This window comes from Gymnoscopelus microlampas, assembly GCF_963454915.1.
Source record: "Gymnoscopelus microlampas genome assembly, chromosome: 11".
Classification (NCBI taxonomy): domain Eukaryota; kingdom Metazoa; phylum Chordata; class Actinopteri; order Myctophiformes; family Myctophidae; genus Gymnoscopelus; species Gymnoscopelus microlampas.
Window position 1 is genome coordinate 1,642,085 of NC_139948.1, and position 26,464 is coordinate 1,668,548.

The 26,464-nt window shown below is 42.7% G+C and overlaps 1 protein-coding gene and 1 long non-coding RNA gene across 2 annotated transcripts in view; both read right to left on the reverse strand.

Moving 5' to 3' along the window:
* Nucleotides 1-8,576: 8,576 nt before the first annotated feature.
* LOC311056230 lies at nt 8,577-9,741 on the reverse strand. Its single transcript, XR_014601860.1, has 2 exons — nt 9,441-9,741; nt 8,577-9,403 (listed from the first exon to the last, which is right to left on the reverse strand). It is a non-coding gene; the product is annotated as an uncharacterized lncRNA (long non-coding RNA).
* A 199-nt stretch (nt 9,742-9,940) lies between these two features.
* The window catches only part of gna13b (guanine nucleotide binding protein (G protein), alpha 13b), a 43,467-nt gene continuing 26,943 nt past the window's right edge, over nt 9,941-26,464 (reverse strand). The window contains exons 3-5 of the mRNA XM_084070886.1: nt 19,178-19,228; nt 13,457-13,657; nt 9,941-12,752 (exon numbers count right to left, since the gene is read on the reverse strand). Coding sequence (XP_083927012.1) covers nt 12,381-12,752; nt 13,457-13,657; nt 19,178-19,228 — 624 coding nt within the window. The 3' untranslated portion in view covers nt 9,941-12,380. The remainder of the gene's footprint in view (nt 12,753-13,456; nt 13,658-19,177; nt 19,229-26,464) is intronic.

Here is a 26,464-nt window from a genome sequence, read left to right on the forward strand (position 1 = left end):
GTTGATGAATTGTTTTTTGTCTTTCTTGATGCTCTTTTTTACCAGTTTGTCTACTGTGGTGTAATGTTGTTGTGCTTTTGCTGCTCTTGTACGGCTATTGTTGAGACTGTCTTTGGCCTGTTTACGGGTCTGTATTTTCTGTAGAGTTTCTCCTGAGATCCACTCCTTGTGCTGTCTTGTCTTCCTCCCACATGTGTCCTCGCATGTCTCTATCCATGCCCTCTTCATGTTCTGCCAACGCTGGTCCACTGTTTGATGTTGTTCTTCCAGTTGGATCAGGGGCTGGAACCGGTTTGAGAGGCTGATTTGGAATGACTCTCTGATGTTCTGGTCCTGGAGGAGGCTGACATTGTACCTTGTGCTGACTTTTCTTGCTGTATTTGTGAATTTCTTGAGTATTAGCCAGAATGTTCCTGTTAGGAGATGATGATCTGAAGCTGCATCCGCTCCTCTTTTCACCCTGACGTCTTGGAGGGATCTCCTGAATTTCTTGCTGATGCATGTATGGTCGATTTGATTTTCGGTTTTGTGGTCTGGGGAAACCCATGTTGCTTTGTGCACTCTTTTGTGTGGGAACACACTACCTCCTATGACGAGGTTATGGAATGCACAGAAATCTGTGAATTGTTCTCCATTGTTGTTCATTTCTCCTAGACCGTGTTTGCCCATTACTTGTTCTTTCCCTGTGTTGTCTTGGCCTATCTTGGAATTAAAGTCTCCTGTCAAGATGATGATGTCTTTTTCCTCTGTTTATTAATGACTTGCTGTAGTATTTCGTAGAAGTTGTCTTTTGATTGTTGTTCTGCCTCGTTTGTTGGTGCGTAGACCTGGATGATGGTGACTTTCTTAGCTTTGGTGAAGAACCTTGCCGTGATGATACGCTCGTTCACCGCCTCCCACTCCATGAGGGACCTGGCTGCTTCTCTTGAGAGCATGATTCCAACTCCTTCTGTGTGTGGGGCATTGTCCTGGTCGTGGCCTGAGTAGATTATAGTTTCTCCACTTGAGAGTTGTGTTTTTCCTGATTGGGTCCATCTGGTTTCGCTGAGTCCTATTAGGGAAAGGTTGTACTGCTTCATTTCCGCTGCTATCTGGGATGCTTTACCAGCTTGGTACATTGTTCGAATGTTCCAGGCGCCTATCTTTGTGGTGTGTTTGGTTGTAAGAAGGGGGGTCAGCTGAACAACCTCCTTTCGGCTTTCGTTGTCCAGCGTCATTCTTGTCTGGGGAGAGACACCTTCCACTTCCAAACCTTGCTGAATGTTTTTCATAAATGTTTCTGTAATCATGTTTATCCACTAAGCGAATGATTGGTCCACCTAGCTTTACCAGGGCCCCGTTGGCCAGCATATTTTCAGGTAGATCCAGGCAGGCCTTCATGGCTACCGTAACGGCCTGGGTGGCAATCCACCCGCCATACTTCGCCCTACCTGGCAATCCCGTACTTTTTAGCTGCTACCGCCTCTCACGACTTAGACGTGGGGTTGGATTTTGAGAGGGTATAGTGCAGTGTAGTAGAAATCCACGGTCGTGCTCCATGGAGAGGCCCGGTCCGCAGTCACAGTCTTGAGCCGCAGCTGGGGGTCCGTAGTGACAGTCCATGGACCTGCGACGTGGGAGATAAAAGAAACTCCGGGGAGCGGGTCCCCGGTTGTAGAATTAGTGGCAGGCCTTACTAGAGCGTGAATCCGTACAGGGTTAATTACGATTGTACCATTGTACCATTGGGACATAAACCCACACAACCAAAGGGAGGACGAGAAGAGAGAGGACGAGAGGAGAAGGGGGGAGGGCAGGGGAGGGGAGAGAGGATAACTATAGGGTGACTGAGTCTATACACTTCGGCTATAGGCTTTATCATAGAGAAAGGTTTTTAGTCTAGTCTTAAATATACAGAGTGTGTCTGCTTTGCGGACTGAGACTGGAAGAAGGTTCCACAGCTGAGGTGCCTGAAACTTAAATGCTCTGCCCCCTGTTCTAACTTTTTTGGGGTTTCCTGGAGCCGTAAGCATTTTTTCATACTGTGGGCGCAATGGTGTTCTGGTTGTTTTATAGGGCTCGATGAGTTCTTTGAGATATACTGGTGCCTGTCCATTGAGAGCCTTGTATGTGAGGAGGAGAACTTTAAACTCGATTCTGTATTTAACCGGGAGGCCAATGAAGGAGTGATATGATCTCTTCTTCTGGTTCCTGTCAGTATGCGCGCAGCGGCATTCTGGACAAGCTGCAGGCTATTTAGGGACTTACTTGGGCAGCCTGATAGTAAAGCGTTGCAATAGTCCAGCCTAGAAGTAACAAATGCGTGGACAAGTTTTTCTGCATCATTTTGGGACAGAATGTGCCTAACTTTTGCAATATTACGCAGGTGAAAAAAGGCATTTCTTGAAATTTGTTTTATGTGGGACTGAAAGGACATGTCTTGGTCAAACGTGACTCCCAGATTCTTTACAGTGGCCCTGGAGGTCACCAGTGGTGGAAGAAGTACTCCGATATTTTACCTATAGCAATACCACAATATAAAAACACTCTTTTACAAATAAAAGGCCTGTGTTCAAAATGTTACTTGAGCAAAAATACAAAAGTATTGGCATCAAAATATACTTAAAGTACCAAAAGTTCTAAAGTGTTTGAAAATAGCAGATCTACACGCTCACAACGCGTCGCATCACGACGCGTTGTGAGCTTGTAGATACAAGTAAAAGTACTGCAAACTGGAAATACTAACGTAAAAAATACCTCAAAATTGTACTCAAGTACAGTACTTGAGTAAATGTACTTAGTTTCCACCAATGGCTGTCACACATGTTGGTCTCATGCTGCAGTGATGTGAATAAAGCATTCCATCCACTCACAATCACCATCATCACAAAGCTTGTACCACAGCCCCACCTACTGGGCGATTAGCGCAATGATTACCAACCGCTTTCATTTCAAGGGCCGCCAGTTTGATAATGCATTGATTATGATTATTAGACCACCATGGACCCCCATTTGATTGGATAATGTTTTCTTTGGATAATCTTTTCATTCTTTCTTTTCTTTTTTTTTCTTTTTTATCTTTGGGACCCCAGAGACTCTGTACACTGTAAAATACTCAGGGTTAATTTAAAGCTGCAGGTAATTTTAGTTTTGGCAAAAACTAAGTTTTATTTATTTATGTTACTAAAAAGCCAGGGGAGCGCTCAGTGGATTCGTCCATAGCATGATGTGCCATGAAGTACCAGTGGTCGAAAAAGTACTCCCATTTCTTACCTAAGTAAACGTATCAACACTGCATTGTAGAAATACTCTGTTACAAAAGTCCGGAATTTAAAAATTACTTGAGTAAAAGTACAAAGGTATTGGTATCAAAATGTACTTAAAGTACCAAAAGTAAAAGTACTAAAATATTTGAAAAAAGCAGATCTACAAGCTCATATGCGCAAAACAAATACTCATAGCAAGGATTTATATCACACGATCTGGATATATGTAATACTAAGTTTTGATAATAGGTTCCATTTGTACACTTTCACAGTTATGGACAGGACAGGTCCATTTGGTGCCTAACTATCAATCATGTGGCTGGGGTCAGTTGGGGACCCCCGTGGAACACTCTGAAAGACCCTTGGGGTCCCCAGGCCCAACGTTGAGAATCTCATGAGAAAACACTGTATTAAACCATTAAGACAGGGAACGCATATGTGTCATTTTAGATCTTTAGCTATAGCCTATAACCATTATTTTATACTTTGGCTATTCAAAAATGTATTGTTTTATTGTGGAAATTTGTGCAAATGTTTGAATATAATATATATTTTAATCCCCCATCTCAAAATATGTTGAGCAAAGATTTGAGTAAAAAAAATGTTCCCTCTAAAAATATATATATATTCAAAGATTTGCATACATTTGCACGATTAAAATAAATAAATAGCTGATATACAAGCTCGAGTGCCGTGCTGCAAGCTTGTAGATCTGCTATTTTTGAATAGCCAAAGTATTAAAATAATGGCTAAAGTGGTTACACAGATGCGTTCCGGGTCTTAAATGGGTTGATCGCCGCTTTAGGAAATAAGAGGCTTTTCAGCAATCAGGGTACATGGGATGCAGAACAGATGAGTTCATAATTATCTAATAATGAATAATTCTCTATCTCCTATCGATTGGCACATATAACAGTAATAGGCTCTATTCACAGCAGCCATATTATGAAGACATTCACAGGTGTTACCAATGATACTAATGAAGGCTCTGTTCTCTGAGTCAAGAGTGCTGATATTGTGCATGTTGGCCCACTGGAAACACTCTGCTACACCAGTGGGTCTCCAGTTGGCGTCCAGGGACCCTCATGGGCTTCCAAATGGCCCCTTACAGGTGTGTAAATCTGAGAGTGTACAAATGGAACCAAATGGACCCTTACGGGTCCATTTGGTTCCATTTGTACACTCTCAGAGTTATGGGGCTCGTGGAAACCACTGTGCTACACTAAATGTAACAGAGCCTTCATTAGTACCATTGGTAACACCTAATTATGTAACAAACAAAAAAAACAGAGCCCGACTCAAAGATTTAAAACATTTCGTTTTCCTTTTTTTATTGAGAGGATAGCAAAAAGGATAAGACAGTATAAGTTAGACTGTACAATGAAAAGCATTACTTATCATTCCAAAAATATCAAACGTGAAGCGTGAGAAAACGCTTGCGGTCTTTGAATTCTTTTTTTTTTTTTCATTTTTAATCGGAATTAGCTCAGTCGCCTCGTGGCAAAAAAAAAAAGTAAAATTAAAAAACCTAATGTATAAAAAAAAAAAATGGAAATTAAACAAAAAGGCATAAAAGGGGAGGCACTAACTGTTATTTGGCAGATCATTTGCATATTTGTGTTGTGTTTTCCCCCTCTGGGATACATTGATTGGATTACATCACGGGTCAAACCTCGTGGAACGGTTAAGACAGACGGTCAGCAGAGTGAGAAATCAGATTCAGAATCATAAGTGGTTATTATTTTTTTCCTATACACAACTCTGCTGTCAGGTGGAAACCTTGTATGTCCAAAACGGGTTACTTTTGTATTAAGACAATAAAAACAATAAACATTGTAAAAATAACAATTATTCTGCGTGACACTCTTCTATGATGAAGAAGGGTGTCAATTCATGAACAAAAAACAAACATAAAAAGTATAATATGGAGATACAAGGTTTCTGCCTGACGGCGACAAAATCTTTCACCTGGTTGGCTGTGTTGCATAGCCTGGCACTACAGCATTGGTTCTCAAAGTGGGGTCCGGGGACTCCCAGGGGTTCCCCAGCAAAATTAGTTAATATAGCGTCAGAATAATTTTAACCATATTTTATACTTTGGCTGTTCAAAAATGGCAGATCTGCACAGTGCCGCGCTATGAGCTTGTATATCTGCTATTTTTTGAAAAATCAAAAAATGTGTGCAAATCTTAAAAAAAATAAATGGCGAACATTTTGAACTCAAATCTTTGCTTCTGGGGGGTCCCTGGCACAACATATTTTCAGGTGGGGGTGCGCGGCCAAACACATATCGATTTGGGGGTCCTTGGCACGAAAAGGTTTGAGAACCAATGCACTACAGAACCGTTGACACCGTTGTCTCTCACACATTATACACACACACACAGGGTAACAGTACAAAATACCAGTCTACAGGCCAATGTATATTGTATTGTGAAAACAATGACATATTTTTAACTGAACCCCAATAGGCTCTATTCACAGCAGCCATATTATGAAGACCTTCACAGGTGTTACCAATGATACTAATGAAGGCTCTGTTCCATTCTGGTCAAACAGAGTCAGGGTACTGATAGTGTGCATGTTGGCCCACTGGAAACACTCTGCTACACCAGTGGGTCTACAGTTGGGGTCCAGGGACCCTCATGGGCTTCCAAATGGCCCCTTTACAGGTGTGTAACTCTGAGAGTGTACAAATGGGTCCATTTGGTTCCATTTGTACACTCTCAGAGTTGTGGGGGTCGTGGAAACCACTGTGCTAGACTAAATGGAACAGAGCCTTCATTAGTATCATTGGTAACACCTGTGAAAGAAGTGATAATATGGCTGCTGTGCATAGAGCCTATTTATACTTTGTCGTGTGCTGAAAAATAGGACTGGCTATTTCCAGCATGCGACACCAACAGCAGAAATTAAGCATTATACTCTAATTGCACGACAGCGCCATGGAGTATAGTGTAATTTAATACTTTAAAAAATCACGTTTAAGTATAGTGTTCAATCCCGCCACGTGACCAGAGGATTCTCAGTTAAAATAACACGTTTAACGCCATACTAGTGCGGTGGGAACTAATGCCCTTGCCTCAAAATTGACAAAGTTAGAAAGGAGTTAAAAATGTACAATTACGTTTTCCAAGGCAAGAAGAGTGGTCTTCACACACGAGACAGGTCATTTCCCCCCTCCCCCGCCTCGCAACTTTAATTAAAACTCTGGCTTTCAAGGAACAAAGGCTTCAAGAGCAGCAATGTGGCGGTTCGGGACTCAAAAAACGTTCCTTACTGTAACACGTTCAGGTAAAAAACTGAACAATGTACGAGCTCATTTTGAGCCTCGCGTCCATTGGTAGAGGAAAATACTAGTTCAGAGCAGGTGGGAACAGCGCAATCAAACCTTTCGGGCCAAAACAGACAATCTACAAGCTCACAACGTGTCCCATCGCAATGTGCGCTTGTAGATCTGCTATTTTGACAAACAATACTGTGGGATTACGATGGGAGTGTGCGGCATCTTGTGCAAGTCATAGGCGTTGGAAAGATGGAAGTGCTTGAGCCTTAAACATGACTCCTGTTGGGGATTCGAGCTGAACGAAAACTCATGCACGTACAACGGTGCATGTGTCTGGGGCACGACTTCAAAATGTGCCCGGTCGGTCAGTTATGTGTGTGTGTGTAACGTTACGATGTGTGCGTGCGTTTTCAAAATCCTGCTTGTTCAGCACTGACAAAGGCAATTACAGAGTGCGGGCCAACTGTGGTGTGTGTGTGTGTGTGTGTGTGTGTGTGTGTGTGTGTGTGTGGAGACAGTGGGACCAGTCAGCACCACGTAGTGGATGTAATGCTGGCTGTATTCTTTTGGAGCGCGGGCTTCAGGCCTCCGGCCAAAAGACGCTGGCATGACGCAAAGTCTGAGTTGCAGACAAAGAGCGCACACACACACACACACACACACAACACTCACTCACAAGGGACAGACTGTGTTTGCGCACAGACGCGTCTTTCAGGTCAACGTCGGCGCTGAAGGGACAGATGACTTGTCAACCGCTCTTCTGAGTTAGCTGTGCAGACACGCCGTGATTAGCGTGATTTCGGGAGGATTTTTGATCTGCGATGCGACAGGAAAAAAAATACATGTGGGCTCAGCGGGACGCAGTCTGTTCCAGCGCCAGGTCTTAACTTAAATCAGTGGTTTCGTACAGTCTGAGAGTGTACGAATGGAACCAAATGGACCCGTGGTTCCATTGCGTACACTCTCAGACTTACAGACCTGTAAGGGTCCACTTGGTTCCTAACTATCAATCAATTATCTCAAGGACCTCTCTGGGTCCCCAGACCCCACTTTGAGAACCAGTGACTTAAAAATAACTGTCGCTTTTCCGGGGGCGTACAGTCGGGCGGAAATAGACGATCTACAAGCTCAGTGTGGCTTTCTGTGATGTGGGGGGTCAGGAGTTTCCGTTATCGTTAAGTATACTAGCTTCCTTTAGCTCTTACTGTGAACTAAACTCAGATCCACAACGTCACACCTTAACATTTCACATGAACTGAAATTCATGCTACATCCACTCAATTACGTATTGCCGCAATGTAAATAAGACAAACTCTCAAATCCAACCAAATTCATCTTTTCAGCTGGCATATCACCACTCTCGGGCAGAACCCTTGCCATCTCCATATTTCATTTTAGGTTTTTTTTTTTCCGGTAAATGAATGCCCACTGCGTTAGAGTGGTTAAAAGAAGAGGATGGATATAAAGAACTTTGTGTTGGGATTCACTGCTTTGCCGGGACGCAATCCTGTAAAAACGTTGGGAGCGACTCAGCACGGATTACTTTCTGGAACACTTCAGTGTTTTCTACCAGAGGGTCAGAGAACGAGCGATACATACGTTACGCGATACGGGCTTAAAGGGATAGTTCACCCCCAAAAAATCGATTAGTCACTCCATGGAGACTTGAATTCATGGATATTCGTTTTGTTTTTTGTCGCATTCCTAAACCAATAATGTGATGACCAGCGGACCGGTAGGCAGCGGTTTCGGTAAGAGACTGTGTCTCCTACAAAAATTCTAATTATTGGCTTGCGACAAAAACAAAAGAAATATCCATGGATTCAAGTCTCCATGATGTGACTAATCAATAAAAAAAGTCATTTTGGGGGTGAACTATCCCTTTAAGTGGTTAAAAGTGTTTCATCACGATTGCTCAACCTGTCACCATCACAACTGACCCCAACATCCCTGTGGAAACATTCAATCGGTGACAGATTGAAATGTTAACAAGCTACTGTCAATACTGACGCCACATGTGAGCTTGTAGATCGGCTATTTTACGCAGAGATTCGGTGCAGAGGGAAACAACAGTGGGACCTAGTATCGAGCCCTGGGAGACTAACAGCCAAAAGTCAACTATATAGGGTGGTTAAGTGGTTAAAACCGAACAACACTTCAGGATTATGGCACAAACATTTCAGACTTTCACAGAACTTCCCCAGAGCCAGAATAACATTTTCGGAGCTCGAGTGCCGCGCTATGAGCTTGTAGATCTGCTATTTTTGAATAGCCCAAATAAATGTAAAAAATGACGTTCCTGGTCTTAAAGGGTTAACGTCAAATCTGCACATGAAGAGCACGGCACCTGCTTTCATTTGACATGATTTGTCGCTGACGGGCAGAAACCTTGCATCTCCATAGTTCATATTTTTTCAGAAATCAATGCCCTATATTATACTGCGTCGTGCGGGAGTGGCCAAAAAAAGAATGCTGATCTACAAGCTCACAGCTTATAGCTCTGCTATTTCAGGAAAAAAAAACACTTTGGCTTATAATGACATGCCCAAAATTGGGAGATCGGGCTGTAAGTGGTTAAGTGTGTCAGTGCGTTTTGTGAATTCCCAACCAATTAAAAGTATTAATAAGCACTTGTGACTAATAACTACATTGAAACACGGCTCCTCCATTTTCTGAAAAGTAACCGTTTTGGACAGGTATAAAAAGGTTTCGGCCCGACATTGCCCGATATAAGAGAAAAAAAATGAAGAACCGTGTGCAAAAACAGACTTACGTGTGAGACACAGAGACCGGTGTTTGGCATGAGAAAAGTAAGAGGAGAGAACAGCCTAATTTATAATTCGGTGAAAACGTTGGCACGTGGGAAGCGGAGCTAAAAAAAAAAAAAAAAAAAAAAGTGCCACCGCAACTAGGTTTGGGATCCGGTAATCGTTAACAACCGGAATACAACATTTGAAACCGTTTGGTTTATCACACTGTCAAATACTGTATTTGGACTTCATATCGGCTATACAATTTACAATATCAAAGTTTATAATTTCAAGGACCACCATAACTATGAGAGTGTACAAATCTCATTTGTACACTTTCAAGAGTTATAAACCTGTAAGGGTCCATTTGGAACCCACAATAGGCTCTATTCACAGCAGTCATATTATGAAGACATTCACAGGCGTTACCAATGATGCTAATGAAGGCTCTGTTCCATTCTTGGTCAAGGAGTCAGGGTGCTGATGTTGTGCATGTTGGCTCACTGGAAACACTGCTACACCAGTGGGTGTAAAGTTGGGGTCCAGGGACCCTCATGGGCTTCCAAATGGCCCCTTACGGGTGTGTAACTCTGAGAGTGTACAAATGGAACCAAATGGACCCGTAAGGGTCCATTTGGTTCCATTTGTACACTCTCAGAGTTATGGGGGTCGTGGAAACCACTGTACTACACTAAATGGAACAGAGCCTTCATTAGTAGCATTGGTAACACCTGTGAAGGAAGTGATAATATGGCTGCTGTGCATAGAGCCTATTGGAATCGCTAAAGGGAACCATTTAACCGGAATCGTTAAAATCCTAAAATCACATTGACGCTTTCCCGCCGAAGCACCAATTAGCCCCAACGCACGGACTGTACAAATCTACAAAGTGGTCACTTCACTGGAGAACCAAATGGACACTGGACTGGCCGACCCGGTCGGTCGGTCGGTCGGTCAAACATTGGCTACTGAGTACTACTCGTAGTACTAGCTGGCTAGTAGTACTACTATGGCAGCGGCTTCTATCCCTTTTTTTTGTGTCGTCTTCAGCTACGAGAGGGAGAGATAGCAACAAGAACGGGAGGCCCGGGGGCAGGAGGAGAACAGGTACCATTTATTGTTTTTGTCCCAGAAAATTAAAAAAAATCCTGACGCTTCTGAGACGGACCGAAGCAGGGAGGAAAACAAAACAAGGAACTTTTGTTTTGTTTTGTTCTTTTAAGGCCTACGGGTTGGACCGCTGCGATCCCGCCTACAGTTTAAGGCCGTAAGACACAGCATAGGCTGATTTTATACTTGGTCGTTCGATGCCGTAGCGCGTCTGAAAATGGCAGATCGACAAGCTCACAATGCGTCGCAATAGGTCTGCTATTGTTCGACACGGGACTCCATCATACGATGGAGTATATATATACATCAGGTGTTTAGACTCCACAGGTCGGCTTTGAAAGGCTAGAGACTGCGGCTTCCCTGCTAAGCAGTGTATGTTCGTGTGTGTGTGTGTGTGTGTGTGTGTGTGTGTGTGTGTGTGTGTGTGTGTGTGTGTGTGAGAGACCTCCTACAGGCACATTAATATTGTTAATTCAAAACATAAAACAAGTGGTCCACAACGTGCCCTGAGAATTAGCAAAACAAAATTAAATAAAAGAAAACTAACAAAAAAACAAACAACCAAAACAAACACTGTATCACGCTTAGCTCTTGCACGAGCTACAGCATTTTTTGCAAGTGGTCTTAAGTGTGTACGTGTGTGTGTGTGTGTGTGTGTGTGTGTGTGTGTGTGTGTGTGTGTGTGTGTGTGTGAGAGAGTGCACGTGCAAGCATCCCCCCCAGCAAACTGTAACAGTGTCTAGGAGCAATTTAAAAACTCCTAAAGTGAAAACCCCTAGGAAATTGATTTTTTAAAATGCACATGTTTAGTAAATTCATACATCTATTATTGTAACAAAAACCGGGGGGTAAAATATAATCCTAAAAGAAAGTCCAAACAAACAAAACGATTACAAAACTAGACGTTAAGCCTGGCACGAATTTCCCTTCGGAGATGGAGTTCGTATCAATGGGAGACTTTTAGCATTGTGTGTGTGTGTGTGTGTGTGTGTGTGTGTGTTAGCCCCGGGTCACTAATTAGGCAGCGTTAAAGAAGGCTCAATCGTGGATTAAGGATTAGTTACAGTGTTGTATAAAGTCCTCTTGCGTCTTTCTTTTTTGTTAAGTACCCTCCCGCCTTGTAACAAGAGCAACCCCCCTGCTAGAGTCGTGGCCTCACGGACAGAGTCCGAGGGGGGGAGGCTTTTCTTTTTTTTTTGCTTTCAGAAGAATCTCTCCGTGGCAAGCCATGTCAGGAGAAAGGCAAGACGTGTAGAATTAAAAGAACCAAAAAAAAAAACAAGAAACAAAACTCCTGGAAGCGAGAGAGAGGGCCGGTGGCCATTACGGCTCAACGTACTTTAGTCTGTGTGAGTTCCGATGGTCGCGCCACCCTTCTCCAACGTACGAGCGTCTCTACTCTTACCTCCACCTCCAACAGTGGTCAGAGCAGCATTGGGGGGAGGAGGGGGGACAGGAGCGTGGGGTGACGGTTGTGGGGTAGGGGGAGGAGACACAAAAAAAACCCCCTGGGGATTGATTTTTCTTTTTCCAGCCAGAACACGAGACGAGGAGCATAAAAAGGGGAGTGGGAAGGAGGTGGGAGATCATTTACAGTGGTTACAGGAGTCGACGCTGCGTTTTTAGTCCCGGGGCGCCTTGCAGGTCGCCCCTTTTTTTTTACAAGTCACAGTGTGGAGATCGACATGGCCGAGAGGAGGCGGAGAGCTCCGTGGGTTTGCCCCCACGCGAAGGCGGTGTTAACATTTTGAGCCCTTCCGTGCTTGCCGAAAATAGCCAACCTACAAGCTCGCAACGAGTCGTTGCGAGCTTGTAGGTTGGCTATTTTCGCCGAGCGTGGATGATTAGGCTACACCGAACCCCAACGATCCGAGCGAGCTGGAACCTCGATCGAACTTGAAGGAGGGCTTCTCCGGACACGAGATAAGAGTTTAAAAACTCTCTCTCCCTCGGTTTCTCCATGTCTCTCTCCCTCTGCCCCGCCTCCTCTCACTGCAGCATGAGCTGCTTGAGGTTGTCGTGCAGGATGGTGTCCTTGACGTCGCGGAACACCAGGCGAATGTTCTCCGTGTTGATGGCCGTGGTGAAGTGGTGGTATAGTGGCTTCTGCTGCTGCTCGCGCCGCTTGCCGCGGAAGCACTCCACCAGGAAGCGCTGCACGTCGGCGAGGCTCGCGGCGTCGCCGGCGAACTCGGGGAAGTAGTCCCGCACGGACACCTGCTTCACCTTGTCGGCGAGCAGGTCCGTCTTGTTGAGGAAGAGGATGATGGAGACGTTGCCGAACACGCGGTTGTTGACGATGGTCTCGAAGATGTTGAGCGACTCGCTGAGGCGGTTGGTCTGCCGGTCCTCCATCAGCACCTGTGGTGTGGAGGGGGTTGGGGGGGGGGGGGCAGGGAGAGTTACATTTAACCCATTGAGACCTGGAACTGTGTCATTTTTAGATTTGAGCTACAAAGCATTATTTTACACTTTGGGCTATTCAAAAATAGCAGATATACAAGCTCGTAGCGCGGCACCGAGTGTGGCGCTACGAGCTTGTAGATCTGCTATTTTTGAAAAATTGTGAAAATGTGTGCAAACCTTTGAATATATATATATATTTTTAAAGCGAACATTTTTAACTCAAATCTTTGCTTCTGGGGGTCCCTAGAACAAAATATTTTGATGAGAGTCCACGGCCAAATACATATACATTTTGGGGGTCCTTGACATGAAAAAGATTGAGCACCACTGATATAGAAACATACGTTTTTCAGAATACTGTTGAGATTTAGGAGACATGTAGAATCGGCTTCAGGTCTCAATGGGTTAAGGGCATGGGTCCGGCTCAAAGTTACTTACTACACACTAAAGTGTCTAAATCTTTGTGTGATAGGAAGTCTTTTTGAATCCTAACATTCCTACTCGGGGGGGGGGGGGGGGGGGACATTCGCTGAAAATAGGTCGACTGTTTTGTTTGAGACACAAACAAATATTTATAAAATTGATTTTATAAAAAAGTAATACCAACGTGTGTGTATGTGTGTGTGTGTGTGTGTGTGTGTGTGTGTGTTTGCGCTCACCTGGTCGTACTCGGAGGAGGACACCAGGAATAGGATGGAGGTGACCGAGTCGAAGCACTCGAACCAGCGGCGCCTCTCCGAGCGCTGGCCCCCCACGTCCACCATCTTGAAGGGAACGTTCTTGATCTCAAAGTCGTACTCGTGGATGCCCTTGGTGGGCTTCCTGGCCAGCAGAATGTCCTGCTGACTGGGCAGGTAGTCCTGCACACACACACACACACACACACACACACACACACACACACACACACACACACACACACACACACACACACACACACACACACACACACACACACACACACACACACACACACACACACACACACACACACACACACACACACACGGCTGTGAATCTTCTGCTATCTCACAATTCGATTCCCATTCTTGGGGGTCACGATTCGATTAAAAATCGATTCTCATTATAAAATATTCCCAATCAGTTTGATACAAATTATTTCAGTCATATTGTTTTCCTCTGGACTTTAGCTCAAACAAAAAATGATATAATACCAGAGAGAGTGTAAAGATTCTTTGGCTTTGATGGAATATTAGATTAGGTGTAGTTCTATTTGATGCAGAAACACGGCATAATTGCTCTGATGTGAGTAACATTAACGAGTGTCAACGAGCGTCAGCTGGACAGTGACACACACACACCTCAACTCAGCTGTGCTGAACTGAAAGTGACTGGAGTCGACTTTTGGAAATTGTGGATCGATTTTGAAGCATTGATAATAAGAATTCTTACATGAATAGATTTTTCCCAACACACAGGTTTGTATTACTATACTTGAGAGGGTATCCATTGAAAATATCTGAAAGGAACACGTTGTGAGCTTGTAGATCGGTTATTTTTCAGTGAGTGACATCGCCACACAACCAAGTATAAAATAGGGAAAGCTCCAACCCACAATCCTCTGAACCTAACCTCTAAATGTCTGATCTCAACACTAACCCCTTCCTGAGTCTTTCCCTAATCGTAAAATTACCTCTAAAAACATTTTAATTAATTCTCTAATTCCACTAAACTTGTGGGGAAATTCCGTCCTCAAAAGTATAGGAATACAGACACACACACACACACACACACACACACACACACACACACACACACACACACACACAGTGGGTGCTTGTGTTTATGAACCTAAAAGCCAAACAGAACCATTTCTTTGTATTTATAAGCTCCAATGTTCAATGCCAAGCCACAATTAAATTGTTAAGCGCAATCATTTGTGTGACAAATAATCGTCAAGTAAAATGTCATTATGGTGACAGGCCAAGTTGTAGATCAGTTGTTTTCACCAAGTGACACTATCGTGCGATGGAGCATAACTGACCAACACTAGAATCTATAAGATCTATACATGTTCCTATATCAATGAAACATTTATACAACCGATTTCTTTACAACCTGCATATCGTTGCTGTCCACGTTCAAAGTGTTTGTTTGTGTTTTTGTAAATAAACGCCTTACGTGATTCATACTACAGCGTCACACAAAATCAAAAGTATCAGATCTACAAGCTCAAAACGCGGCGCGAAGCGGCGCGTTTTGAGCTTGTAAATCTGATACTTTTGATGCTTTTGAATTAGAATCCTGAAAAGCTACAGTCCTGAACATATGAGGTTTCCACCCGACAGAGACCATATACACACGGTGCGACTGTATATGGATGTGAATCAGAATAAATAAGATGTAAAGTGAGATTCGCATGCCTAAGCATGCAGGGATACTTCCCATATAGTCACTTCACATGGAATGTCGCCGTTCCATTGCATAGCTCACATACCAGAGCACATAAACAGACAGGGGGCGGTGCTATGGAGTGTGTCGCGTGTGTGCGTGTGTGTGTGTGTGTGTGTGTGTGTGTGTGTGTGTGTGTGTGTGTGGGGCAAGCTGGGACCACAGCATCACTCACTTAAGCCCTATTTATACTTTGATGTATGATGGTGTCGCGCGAAGACAGCCCATCTGGAACTCCTCACAAAAAGTTTGGAAACTCAACTTGGGTCAATTATTTCTCCCCTTCAGTAAATACCAATTGGTGTTGTATTTTGTATCATTTTTATTGTTGATTAGTCACCTAAAACAACAATATTTTGTTCCAAGGATCCCCAGAAGCAAAGATTTGACTTGTTCGCTTTAAAAATGAATGAATGAATGAATGAATAAATGAATAAATGAATGAATAAATGAATAAATGAATAAATGAATAAATGAATAAATAAATAAATAAATGAATAAATAAATAAATATATATATAAATCTATAAAAAATAATAATAATAAAAAAAAAAAAAATATATATATATATATATATATATATATATATATATATATATATATATATATATATATTCATTCAAAGATTTGCACAAATGTTCACGAATAAAACAAAATAAATAGCAGATATACAAGCTCATAGCGCGGCACTCGGTGCCGCGCTATGAGCTTGTAGATCTGCTATTTTTGAATAGCCAAAGAAATCGTAAAACGACACAGATGCGTTCCCTTCCCGGTCTTAATGGGTTAAAGATTCACCACATCGTCACAACGACAATAACTCCTGGCTGAAAACCAACCCTAAAAGCATGTCAGTCTGGCTATTATACAAAAAGGGACACATTCCTGACATTCCAGACATGGGGACATCACATCCGTCAGGCCTGCATGGAAAACGACATCAGTGACATGACCACATCTATGACGTTATGGCATGACTCTATATTTGGGCAAAAAAGGTTTCGTCCTGATCCAACCCCTGACTGACTGACTTCCACTGACTGAATTCAAGTTTAATATTTCCCCCCAAAACATGTGAACAGAAACGCGTGGAGGTCTTTTTTTTTTTGTTTACCTACTGGTGGTGTGCACAAGGTTGGGAGACAGACAAGACAGACCCTCTTCTAGACCAGTCACCAGTGGTTCTCAAATTTATTTCGAAAATATTTATTTTGTGACAGGGACCCTCAACTTGTGTTGTTAAAATGTTTCCAAAATACGTTCTATGAAAAAGTTTAATCTGCAACACAATTTTAAACAATACATGGTGGGGGACGGGTCCCTGCTTCATCTCTCTCTCAGCTAAGGGGTCCTTGTCCTGAAAAACGTTGAAGACTCGGTGCCACGCTACGAGCTTGTATATCTGCTATTTTTGAATGGCCAAAGTATAAAATATGGTTGAAGTGGTTGAAATGATCGTGACGCTGTGGACCACACTTTAAGAAGCAATGGCCTAGAGAGGCGCTAAACTAGAGCTTTGCGTTGTGAGTTCCTTCAGCTCTCTATGAGGTGGAGGAAGTGGTTTAGAAGCGATAGTGATGAGGTGCTGATAGCCCAGTGGTTAAGCCACGTACCACACGATGACATAAGCTCTGACGCCTGTGACAACCAGTCACCGGTTGGATTCCCCGACCCAGTCTGAGGTATTTTTTACTTTACTGGAGTATTTCCAATTTTCGGTACTTTTACTTCTACTCCACTACATCTCAGAGGCAAATAATTGTGCATTTTACTCCACTACAATTATTTGAAAACCTTAGTTACTAGTTACTTTGCAGATATAAATTATTATATCATAAAACATACATGAACCACTTTAGCACTATTTTATACCTAGGCTATTTGAAAATAGCCTATCTACAAGCTCACAACGCGTCGCATCGCGACACGTTGCGAGCTTGTACATCTGCTATTTTCAAACATTTTAGTACTTTTACTTTTGGCACTTTAAGTACATTTTGTTAACAATACTTTTGTACTTTTACTCAAGCAAATTGTGAATTCCGTACTTTTACTTGTAACGGGAGTATTTCTATATTTCCTGAAAAGCAACGGTTTTGGAGACACGAGGCTTCCGGCGTGACGGCGACGGTATCTACATCGAAGCGTGGCCGGCCCTTCACCCAGGCAGTGCAGCTGCACTTCCTGTGCCTAACAGGAAGTCCGTGTGTAAGCGTGGTGATGACGCACATCTGCCGAGGTCACACACGTATATGTTTTTGTGTGGGTCCACCAAACTAACCCCGACACCACGTGCGCCAACACTGACATCAGGGCACGCGCTTTTCACTACTTATTTTCACCGCAACTTCAAAGCTAACCAGAATTCACCTCGACGTCAAAAGGGCACAACACTGCCGTAGATATCGTCATTGGACATGATTTGGTTTGAGGTGATGATCTTTTTAACCCGGGGAAGAATCTGTGTCATATTTAGATTTCTTTGGCTATCCAAAAATAGCAGATATACAAGATTGTACTTGTAGATCTGCTATTTTAGAAAATGTGTGCAAATCTTTGAATGTTTCTTTTTTTAAAGCGAACATTTGTAACTCAAATCTTTGCTTCTACAAATGTCTTCTAAATCCTACAGTTTTTGGAAAAGTGTATCGTCGCCTTGCTAAACTAATGGCCTAAGTCATTTTTTAAAGTTTGTCAGGAAAAATAAAAAACTGATCCAGAACCAAACTATATGATATTTCTTAATCATTTCACCCAAAATGTTTATAACAAATTATGACTATTTACATAGAAATAAAGAAAAAGAGTCCGCACACCGTCTTAATGCTCCCGAAGATTTAATGATAGAGCGCTCAAGTACAACGTTTCGGCCGATGTGGCCTTCGTCAGGTATTCATACCTGACGAAGGTGTGCGGACTCTTTTTCTTTGTTTATATATGTTTAGTTGGATCCAGCACCCGTTGCAATATTTAGATGTGCGTGCATCACCTAACCGCTTTATTTAAATAGAAATAACACTGTGTGTCAGTTATGTAACATAAGAGATTTAAATAGGTTTAAATAAGATTAAATCTGACTTAGGCCAAAACATTTTTTTAAAAATGGCCTAAATCAGTAAATAATTTGGCATAAGTCACAAAACCACGTGACTTAGGCCAAAACAAATCCCTATTTTGGCCTAAGTCACACTAGGGAGTTAGGCCATTATACTAAAAGGGGAGGGAACAGCATGATCCTTTTCAATTAGGATATGGGCGATTTTACCAGAGGTGGCCAGTGTCATGAGGAGCTGACTTAGGAAAAAATATCATTTTCCTCAAAAAATGACGTAGGCCATCAGTTTAGCAAGGTGACGGTATGTTTCTATATCAGTGGTTCTCAAACTTGTTCATGTCAAGCGACCCCCATGAAGCAAAGATTTTAGTTAAAAATGTTTGCTTTAAAAAAAGCAAATATATATATTCAAAAATGTTCCCAAATGTTCATGATTTTTCAAAAAACATAGCATATCTACAAGCTCATTGCGTGGCACTCGGTGCCACGCTATGAGCTTGTAGATCTGCTATTTTTGAATGGCCAAAGTATAAAATATGAATTAAGTGGTTACACAGATGCGTTCCCGGTCATAATGGGTTAATAACCGTTTTCATGTTTCCATCAGACTGAATCGCCACAAATGTTAGCGGTCTAAGACCATCTATATACATTACTAATAACAACAACATTAACATACAGAAAGAAAAAGAGTGTCAGGACTTTCCAATGGAAATAAAGTTCAGTGAATGAGTGTGAGACAGAGAAAGAGAAAGAGAAATAGAGAGCGAGCGCTAGGCCTGGTGATAGAATGATAAGCGGTGTCATTGGGGATGGGGGGGCGGCACAGGAAAAACATTACTTTCACTTTCAAACAAATTGCCACTGCTTCCTGGTATGATCTGCGGGGGGGAGGGGGGGGTTGGGGGACTTACCGACTGCCCAAGCTTGTCCAAATTGTCCAGGAAATACTTGACTGACTCCCCCTGCGAAACAGAGAGAGAAACCCTGTTAAGAGCCATGGAACGAGACGTGTACCACACAAACACGTTTGTATACATGGAACAGCACATTGCCAAGTTCGCTTATACATTTTTTTTTTTTTTTACCCATTAAGACCTGAAGCCAATTCTACGAAATCTCTTCTACATCCTAACAGTTTTCTGAAAACCTATGTTTCTATATCAGTGGTGCTTTTTCCATGTCAAGGACCCCCCAAAATTATATGTATTTGGCCGCTGACCCCCCCCCATCTCAAAATATGTTGTTCCAGGGACCCCCCAGCAGCAAAGATTTGAGTTAAAAATGTTCGCTTTAAAATAATATATATTCAAAGATTTGCACACATTTTCACGTTCCCGTTCTTAAAGGGATAAGTGTAAGTTCATGTTGTTGAATTTATCAAAATGTATCAAAAATATATCCAATGTTGCAAAATCTGTGAAACTAACCACAAATGCAGCAGCATTTTAACTCATTCACTGCCAGAATTATTTCTGGCCGCGTTTGCCCACTGCCAAGATTTTTCATTGAAAAAAAAAAGTACTCAGGAGCCGAGATACAGCATTTTTAAGTTTTAAGTTAACAAGGAAGTGTATGGGAGTCTAGATCTTAGAAAAATCATATCTCCTTGGTCTTTGGGTGAAAAAAAAAATAAATATATATATATATATATATATATATATGTATTTTTTTTAAAGTCGTTTTAGTCGTTCTAGGCAGGCATGGCTTAGGGACAGAAGTCGTTTTAGTCGTTCTAGGCAGGGAATGAGTAAAGGTGTTGTATTCGACATATAAAACCCACAGGTTAAGTTTCACTTCCTCTGTTTAATGGCTCATCACGTAACATAAACAAAAGGATTTCTTCTGAAACCGTAGCTGATAAGAGAGATATCTAGGAAACCACATGTGAGTGGAACACATTTACTGAATGACAGATGACTCCCCCATGTCATCTCTGTCTTTAATCAGACGCGTGGCTATGTTCACAGCTTGACGTCAGTGTTGCCAGATTTTGCGAGAGAAACAAGCCCAAAGGTAGTGACTATGCCAAGTTTACCCACTTTGCATCAGCTATTTGAAAAATAGCAGATCTACAAGCTCACAACCGTCTTGTAGATCCGGACAAATACATGTTAATCTGGGGGTCCTTGACATGAAAAAAGAAACATTAGGACCCAAATAAGCAAATACACAAACATACAAACAAGGCCGAAAAAACACAACTTAAACCAAGAAAAAACAAGCCGAGAGTTGCTTGTAAATAAGCAGACATGGCAACACGGCTTGACGTCAGTTGGATGGAGGCCTTATTGTCCAAAACTGTTACTTTTCAGGAAATGGGAAAAAAAACCTGTTATTTATAAAACTCACAACAGACCTACCGTAACCACTTCCACTAATACCTACAGCAAAAATAGCAGATCTACAAGCTCACACGTGTCGCATCGCGACACGTTTGTGAGCTTGTAGATCGGCTATTTTCGCCCGCTTTCGTGCGACACTCTTCTGTGACAAAGTTCATTTAGGAAACATAAGTTAAAACACGGAGACAGGTTTCTGCCAAAATCAACCATATGAGATACAGCTGCTGAGTCCAAGGCTCGTCGTGAATGTTAATTTTGTATAAATGTTGACACAATGCTACGGTTAGCAGCGTTAACCCATTGAGACCTGGAACGCATCTGTGTCACTTTAGGTTTCTTTGGCTATTCAAAAAATATACAAGCTCATAGCGCGGCACCGAGTGCCGCGCTATGAGCTTGTAGATCTGCTATTTTTGAAAAATGTATATTTTTCTCCGAAAAACTTAGGATTTAGAAAGTTTTTAGAATCGGCCTCTGGTCTTAAAGGACGACTTCACCACTTTTCAACATATCTTCATATAATAAGGTCCTCACTAATGCTCATGATAAAATGGTTAAAAAAAAAATCTAATCAGTCTGTGTCTCAGAGGAGGGCTGTAGACAGTGGGGAATCCAAGCTAATAGAAACTGCAGGCTTTGTATTCCTGGAAAGTTGCAATGCAATAATAGATCCCCTTTTTTTTTTAATTGTGATCTTTTGGAGAAAAAAAATCCTGCCTAACGATGATGTCACTGGTAGACGGGTCCACAGCCCTCCTATGAGACAGAGACCAAGTAGAAAAAAATTGTGTAATTTTATCATGAGCATTAGTGAGGACCTATTATATGAAGATAGGTTGAAAAGTGGTGAAGTCGTCCTTTAATGGGTTAAGCCGCCAAACACAAGTGTAAAATGTACACAAAAAAAGAAATGCCCCTACGCCCATGCCCCGCTACTGAGAAGTAGCTAGAGTCACCACGACCCAAAGCCACTTCCCGTCAACCGAGAGAGCATGGCTGAGGTGAATCACTCTCTCTCTCACACGCAACATTAAGATCACACACACACACACAGGGTTTGTGTTACTATACTCGTGAGGACAATCAAAAAAATACCTGAAAATAGGTATAAGAAAATTACCGAAAAATAGCCGATCTACAAGGTCACAACGCGTCGCTCCGCGCCGCGTTGTGAGCTTGTAGATCGGCTATTTTTCGGGGTGTGACATCGCCACACAATTATAAAATAGGGAAAACTTTAACCCCCCCCAACCCCCTAAACCTAACTTCTAAATGTCCAAACTAACCCTAAATCCAACCAGAATCTCTAAAAAAATATATTGTTTTTATTACATAAAACAACTATTTGTCTTGCAAGGACCAGGAAAATTGTCCTCACTCACAACGTCTATTTCTAGTTTTTTTTAACACTATTTGTGAGGACATTTGGTTCTCACACGTATAGTAACACACACACACACACACACACACACACACACACACACGAGACAAGGAACAGAGGCAGGCGTAGAACAGACGCGGGCATTATTAGAGCCTCGCTTAACTATGAACACAAATACATGAATGAACACACACACACACACACGTCAGTGTGGCACACTGCAAATAGCAGATCTACAAGCTATTTCTGGTGCATGACACCGGTGTGCGAATACACACTAATCACCCAGCCTTAACCCATGCAATCCGGGAAAGTTAATATAGCATCATGATCACTTTAACCATTATTTTATGATTTGGCTATTTAAAAAATAATAGATATACAAGCTCGTAGCGCGTCACTTCATGCCAAACTATGAGCTTGAAAAATCTTGAAAATGTGTGCAAATCTTTGAATACAATTGTTTTAAAGCAAAAACAGAAACTCAAATATCTGCTTCTGAGGATCCCTGGAACAAAACATTTTGAAATAGGGGTCAAATACATATAATTGTGCGGGTCCCATTTAGAATCGGCCTCAGGTCTTGATGGGTGATCTGCCAGCAGTAACACAGACAGACACACACACACACACACACACGTGCGTGAACAACGAAGCATGCACGCGTTACACTCACACACACACACACACACACACACACACACACACACACACACACACACACACACACACACACACACACACACACACACACACACACACACACACACACACACACACACACACACACACACACACACACACACACACACACACACACACACACACACACACACACCTGAAACCTGTGTGTAATGGGAACAAGTTGACGAGGAGAGGACAGAAGTGACATTGCAGGGACAATGTTTCCATGACACAACAACAGTACCAACAAATGCATGCACTGAAGCCCCAACCATGACAGGTTTTTGGGTCCGGATATTGGAGAGTATACAGCATTGGTTCTCAAAGTGGGGTCCGGGGACCCCCAGGGGTACTTGAGGGGGTTCTAGGGGGTCCCCAGCTAAATGATGGATAGGAACCAAATGAACCTTATGGGTCTGTAACTCTGAAAGCGTACAAATGGAACCAAATGGACCCTAACAGGTCCATTTGGTTCCATTTGTACACTCTCGGAGTTAAATTAACATTGATTTTACAATATGAATCGGGGTCCCAGAGATAGAGATGCCATTGAATGGGGTCCGCAGCCTAATGTGTGTCAAACTGGGGGTCCTTGAAATTAAAATGTTTGAGAATCACTGCTAGAGCCGAAAAAATCTTCTCTTATTGGGGTTCCCGGCTTATCTTTTCAAATGGGGGTCTGCGGGCTAATAAGTGTCAATTTGGGGGTCCTTGACATGAAAAAGTTTGGGTATACAGGGTATCAGCACATTTCTAAAGTTACAATTTAATGACTTTTAAGACCATTTTAATACCAAATTGGCCAAACTATATATATTGGCTAAATAAAGTGCTAAATTAATTCTAATCAATTTGATTGAAGTTTGTATTTGAAAACATTTCACTCATAAGAACAATAGGCTCTATAGGGAGGTTTCCTGTTAGTAAACATGAGAGGAATATGACCGCGCAGCTGCGGGGGGAAGCCTATGGGTGCGTTTGGAAATTACGCACCGGAGCACACTCGCCTATTAGTTTGTATTGGCCAGTGCGCTCACTGCCGCTCAGGGCTGTATTTTCGAACGCGCCTTTCCCCCACTGACCCCCAGGCATGCGCAGATTGCGCATTCTGCTCTGTGATGACGTCGCGTGGAAATCCGTCTATGCACAGCAGCCATATTATCACTTCCTTCACAGGTGTAACCAATGATACTAATGAAGGCTCTGTTCCATTTAGTGTAGCACAGGTTCTCAAGACGTTTTAATTTCCACAACCACCATAACTCTGAGTGTACAAATGGAACCAAATGGACCCGTAATCCATTTGTACACTCTTAGAGTTAAGCATCCGTAAGGGGCCATTTGGAACCGCCCTCAAGGAACCATGAGGGTCCCTGAACCCCAATTTTAGACCCACTGGTGTTGCAGTGTTTCCAGTGAGCCAACATGCACAATATCAGCACCCTGACTCTGTTTGACCAGAATGGAACAGAGCCTTCATTAGTGTCATTGGCAACACCTGTGAATGTCTTCACAATATGGCTGCTGTGCATAGAGCCTTATCAAAACACGTTGCACAGAACATTTTACCTTTTTATGTTTATTTTCATAAATGTCTTATCTATTTTATACTTGGTCGGTCCTATGACGTTGCCACGCAAAAGTAGCGGAGGCCAGGTTGAAAGTGGCCAAGTGTGTCTTTGCACCGCATTTCGTGCTTGTAGATCTGCTATTTTCGATACTTTTGTGTGACGCTGTAGTGTCATCAAGTAGGGCGTCAATTTACGAAAAAACTCAAAAAGTTAAAGAGGTTTCTGCCCGACGGCAACAAAATATATAACCAATGAGAAGTATTAACAAGACCTTGTGAGTTGCGACTGAATAATAACAACATTGAAGAAAGTATCTTTTTTTTTCGAGGGCAGGGTTTTACCCGCCTATTGTTCGTCTGCAACACTGACCTTGGTGCGTCTTTCTCTCACTCACACTTTCTTTTTCTCTCTCACTCACACACACTTTCTCACACACAGACACTTTCTCTTTCTCTCTCCGTGTTCACACTGGGCAAAGGCCAGAGAGTGAGCCCCTACACCCCGTCCCCTCCCTCGTATTGATTGTATTATAGGGTCAGGTTAAAAACCCACGCAGACACCTCACTAACAGATTTCGGGCCACATAACGCTTATCAACGGGCGGATGATGGCGGTTTGGCTTCACAGAACTCTAAACTCAAGCTGAGGAAATCTCACTCAAACTGTTAGTTTTCACGCCTCTGTCACAGGTAGGTAATGGGTGGAACAATATATGGTTAACTCCACCCTAACCACTAGACTACATGCAATCTGGAAACGCATTCTGTTTAAAAAAGAAAAAGAAGAGAAGAAATCTTTGCTTTTCAGAATCTTTCTCGAGAGATCAGACCACTGTTTCCCAAACAGTGGGTCCGGACCTGTGTCTGGGTCCTGTACCAATGGGTCTATGGGTCTTGTATATCCGCTATTTTTGAATAGCCAAAGACATCTTAAAATTACACAGATGCGTTCCCTTGCCGGTCTTAATGGGTTAAAGGACGACTTCGCCCATTTTCAACCTGTCTTCATATAATTGGTCCTCACTAATGCTCATTATAAAATGGTAGGCTTTATATTCCTGCAAAGCTGCAATGCAATAATAGTTGCCATTGTTCTCGTGTTAATACAAATCGAAATAAATAAATATAAAAATAAAAAAATGAAATCTTGTTGGAAAAAATGAATCCTGCTTAACGATGATGTCACTGGTAGACGGGTTTCTGGACTGTCCACAGCCCTCCTATGAGACACAGACCGAGTAGAATAAAAAGGTACCATTTTATTATGAGCATTAGTGAGGACCAATTAACACATCGGGTGCCGAACACGGTCTGGACCGTGTTTTCACATAGTAGCGCTCTGGTGCAGAACACGGTCTGGACCGTGTTTTCACATAGTACCGCTCTGGTGCCGAACACGGTCTGGACCGTGTTTTCACATAGTAGCGCTCTGGTGCCGAACACGGTGCGAACCGTGTTTGGTGTCTTTTTGTTTTTTTCGTTTTTTTCCATACGGGAGGGGCTGGAGCAGCTTTGGGATCACCCACGGTGAATCTGAGAAGGATGGGCCAGATGCATCATCGTGTCAAAAAACATGGCGCACATCCGCTTCCGCTCTATTTCCTTCTCTTCTCTAAAATCGCTCCGCGATTGTTACTCGCGTGAGAGATGTTATCGTTCCAGGCGTTAGCCAGTACCATCGGGCAAAATGGAGGCATGCTTTTTTTTCTCATGGAATGCACGTCGTGGAGTCTGCAGTTTAAACAGCGCTGCGCAGCTCAACGGTGAGATTTCGGCACCGAACGTAATCTGTGTGTTAAAATGAAGATAGGTTGAAAATGGGTGAAGTCGTCCTTTAACAAGACATTGTGACTAAATAACTCCATTGAATCCATTGGAGCACAACCCAAAGCCGTCTCTGCAGCGGCTGTGCCTTTAGCGATGCAGCTCGCTGTCATCAACGTCCCTTTTAGATCGTCACCGATTAGCTGGGCCCAGACGTTGTGACAGGGAGACAGCTGTCAGCAGCACAGCATTAAGGGAATGTTATGTACTTCCCGGCAGTCCTCACAGTGTGCTGTAATCAATGCTTTCAGACCACCAATTACTGAGTGTTTAGGAACAACCTCAAAGTGGGGGATTCCCCCAGAGGCTCCGGCCAGAGCAGAGACACACACACACAGCACAAACACACACACACACACACACACACACACACACACACACACACCTAGACATGGTG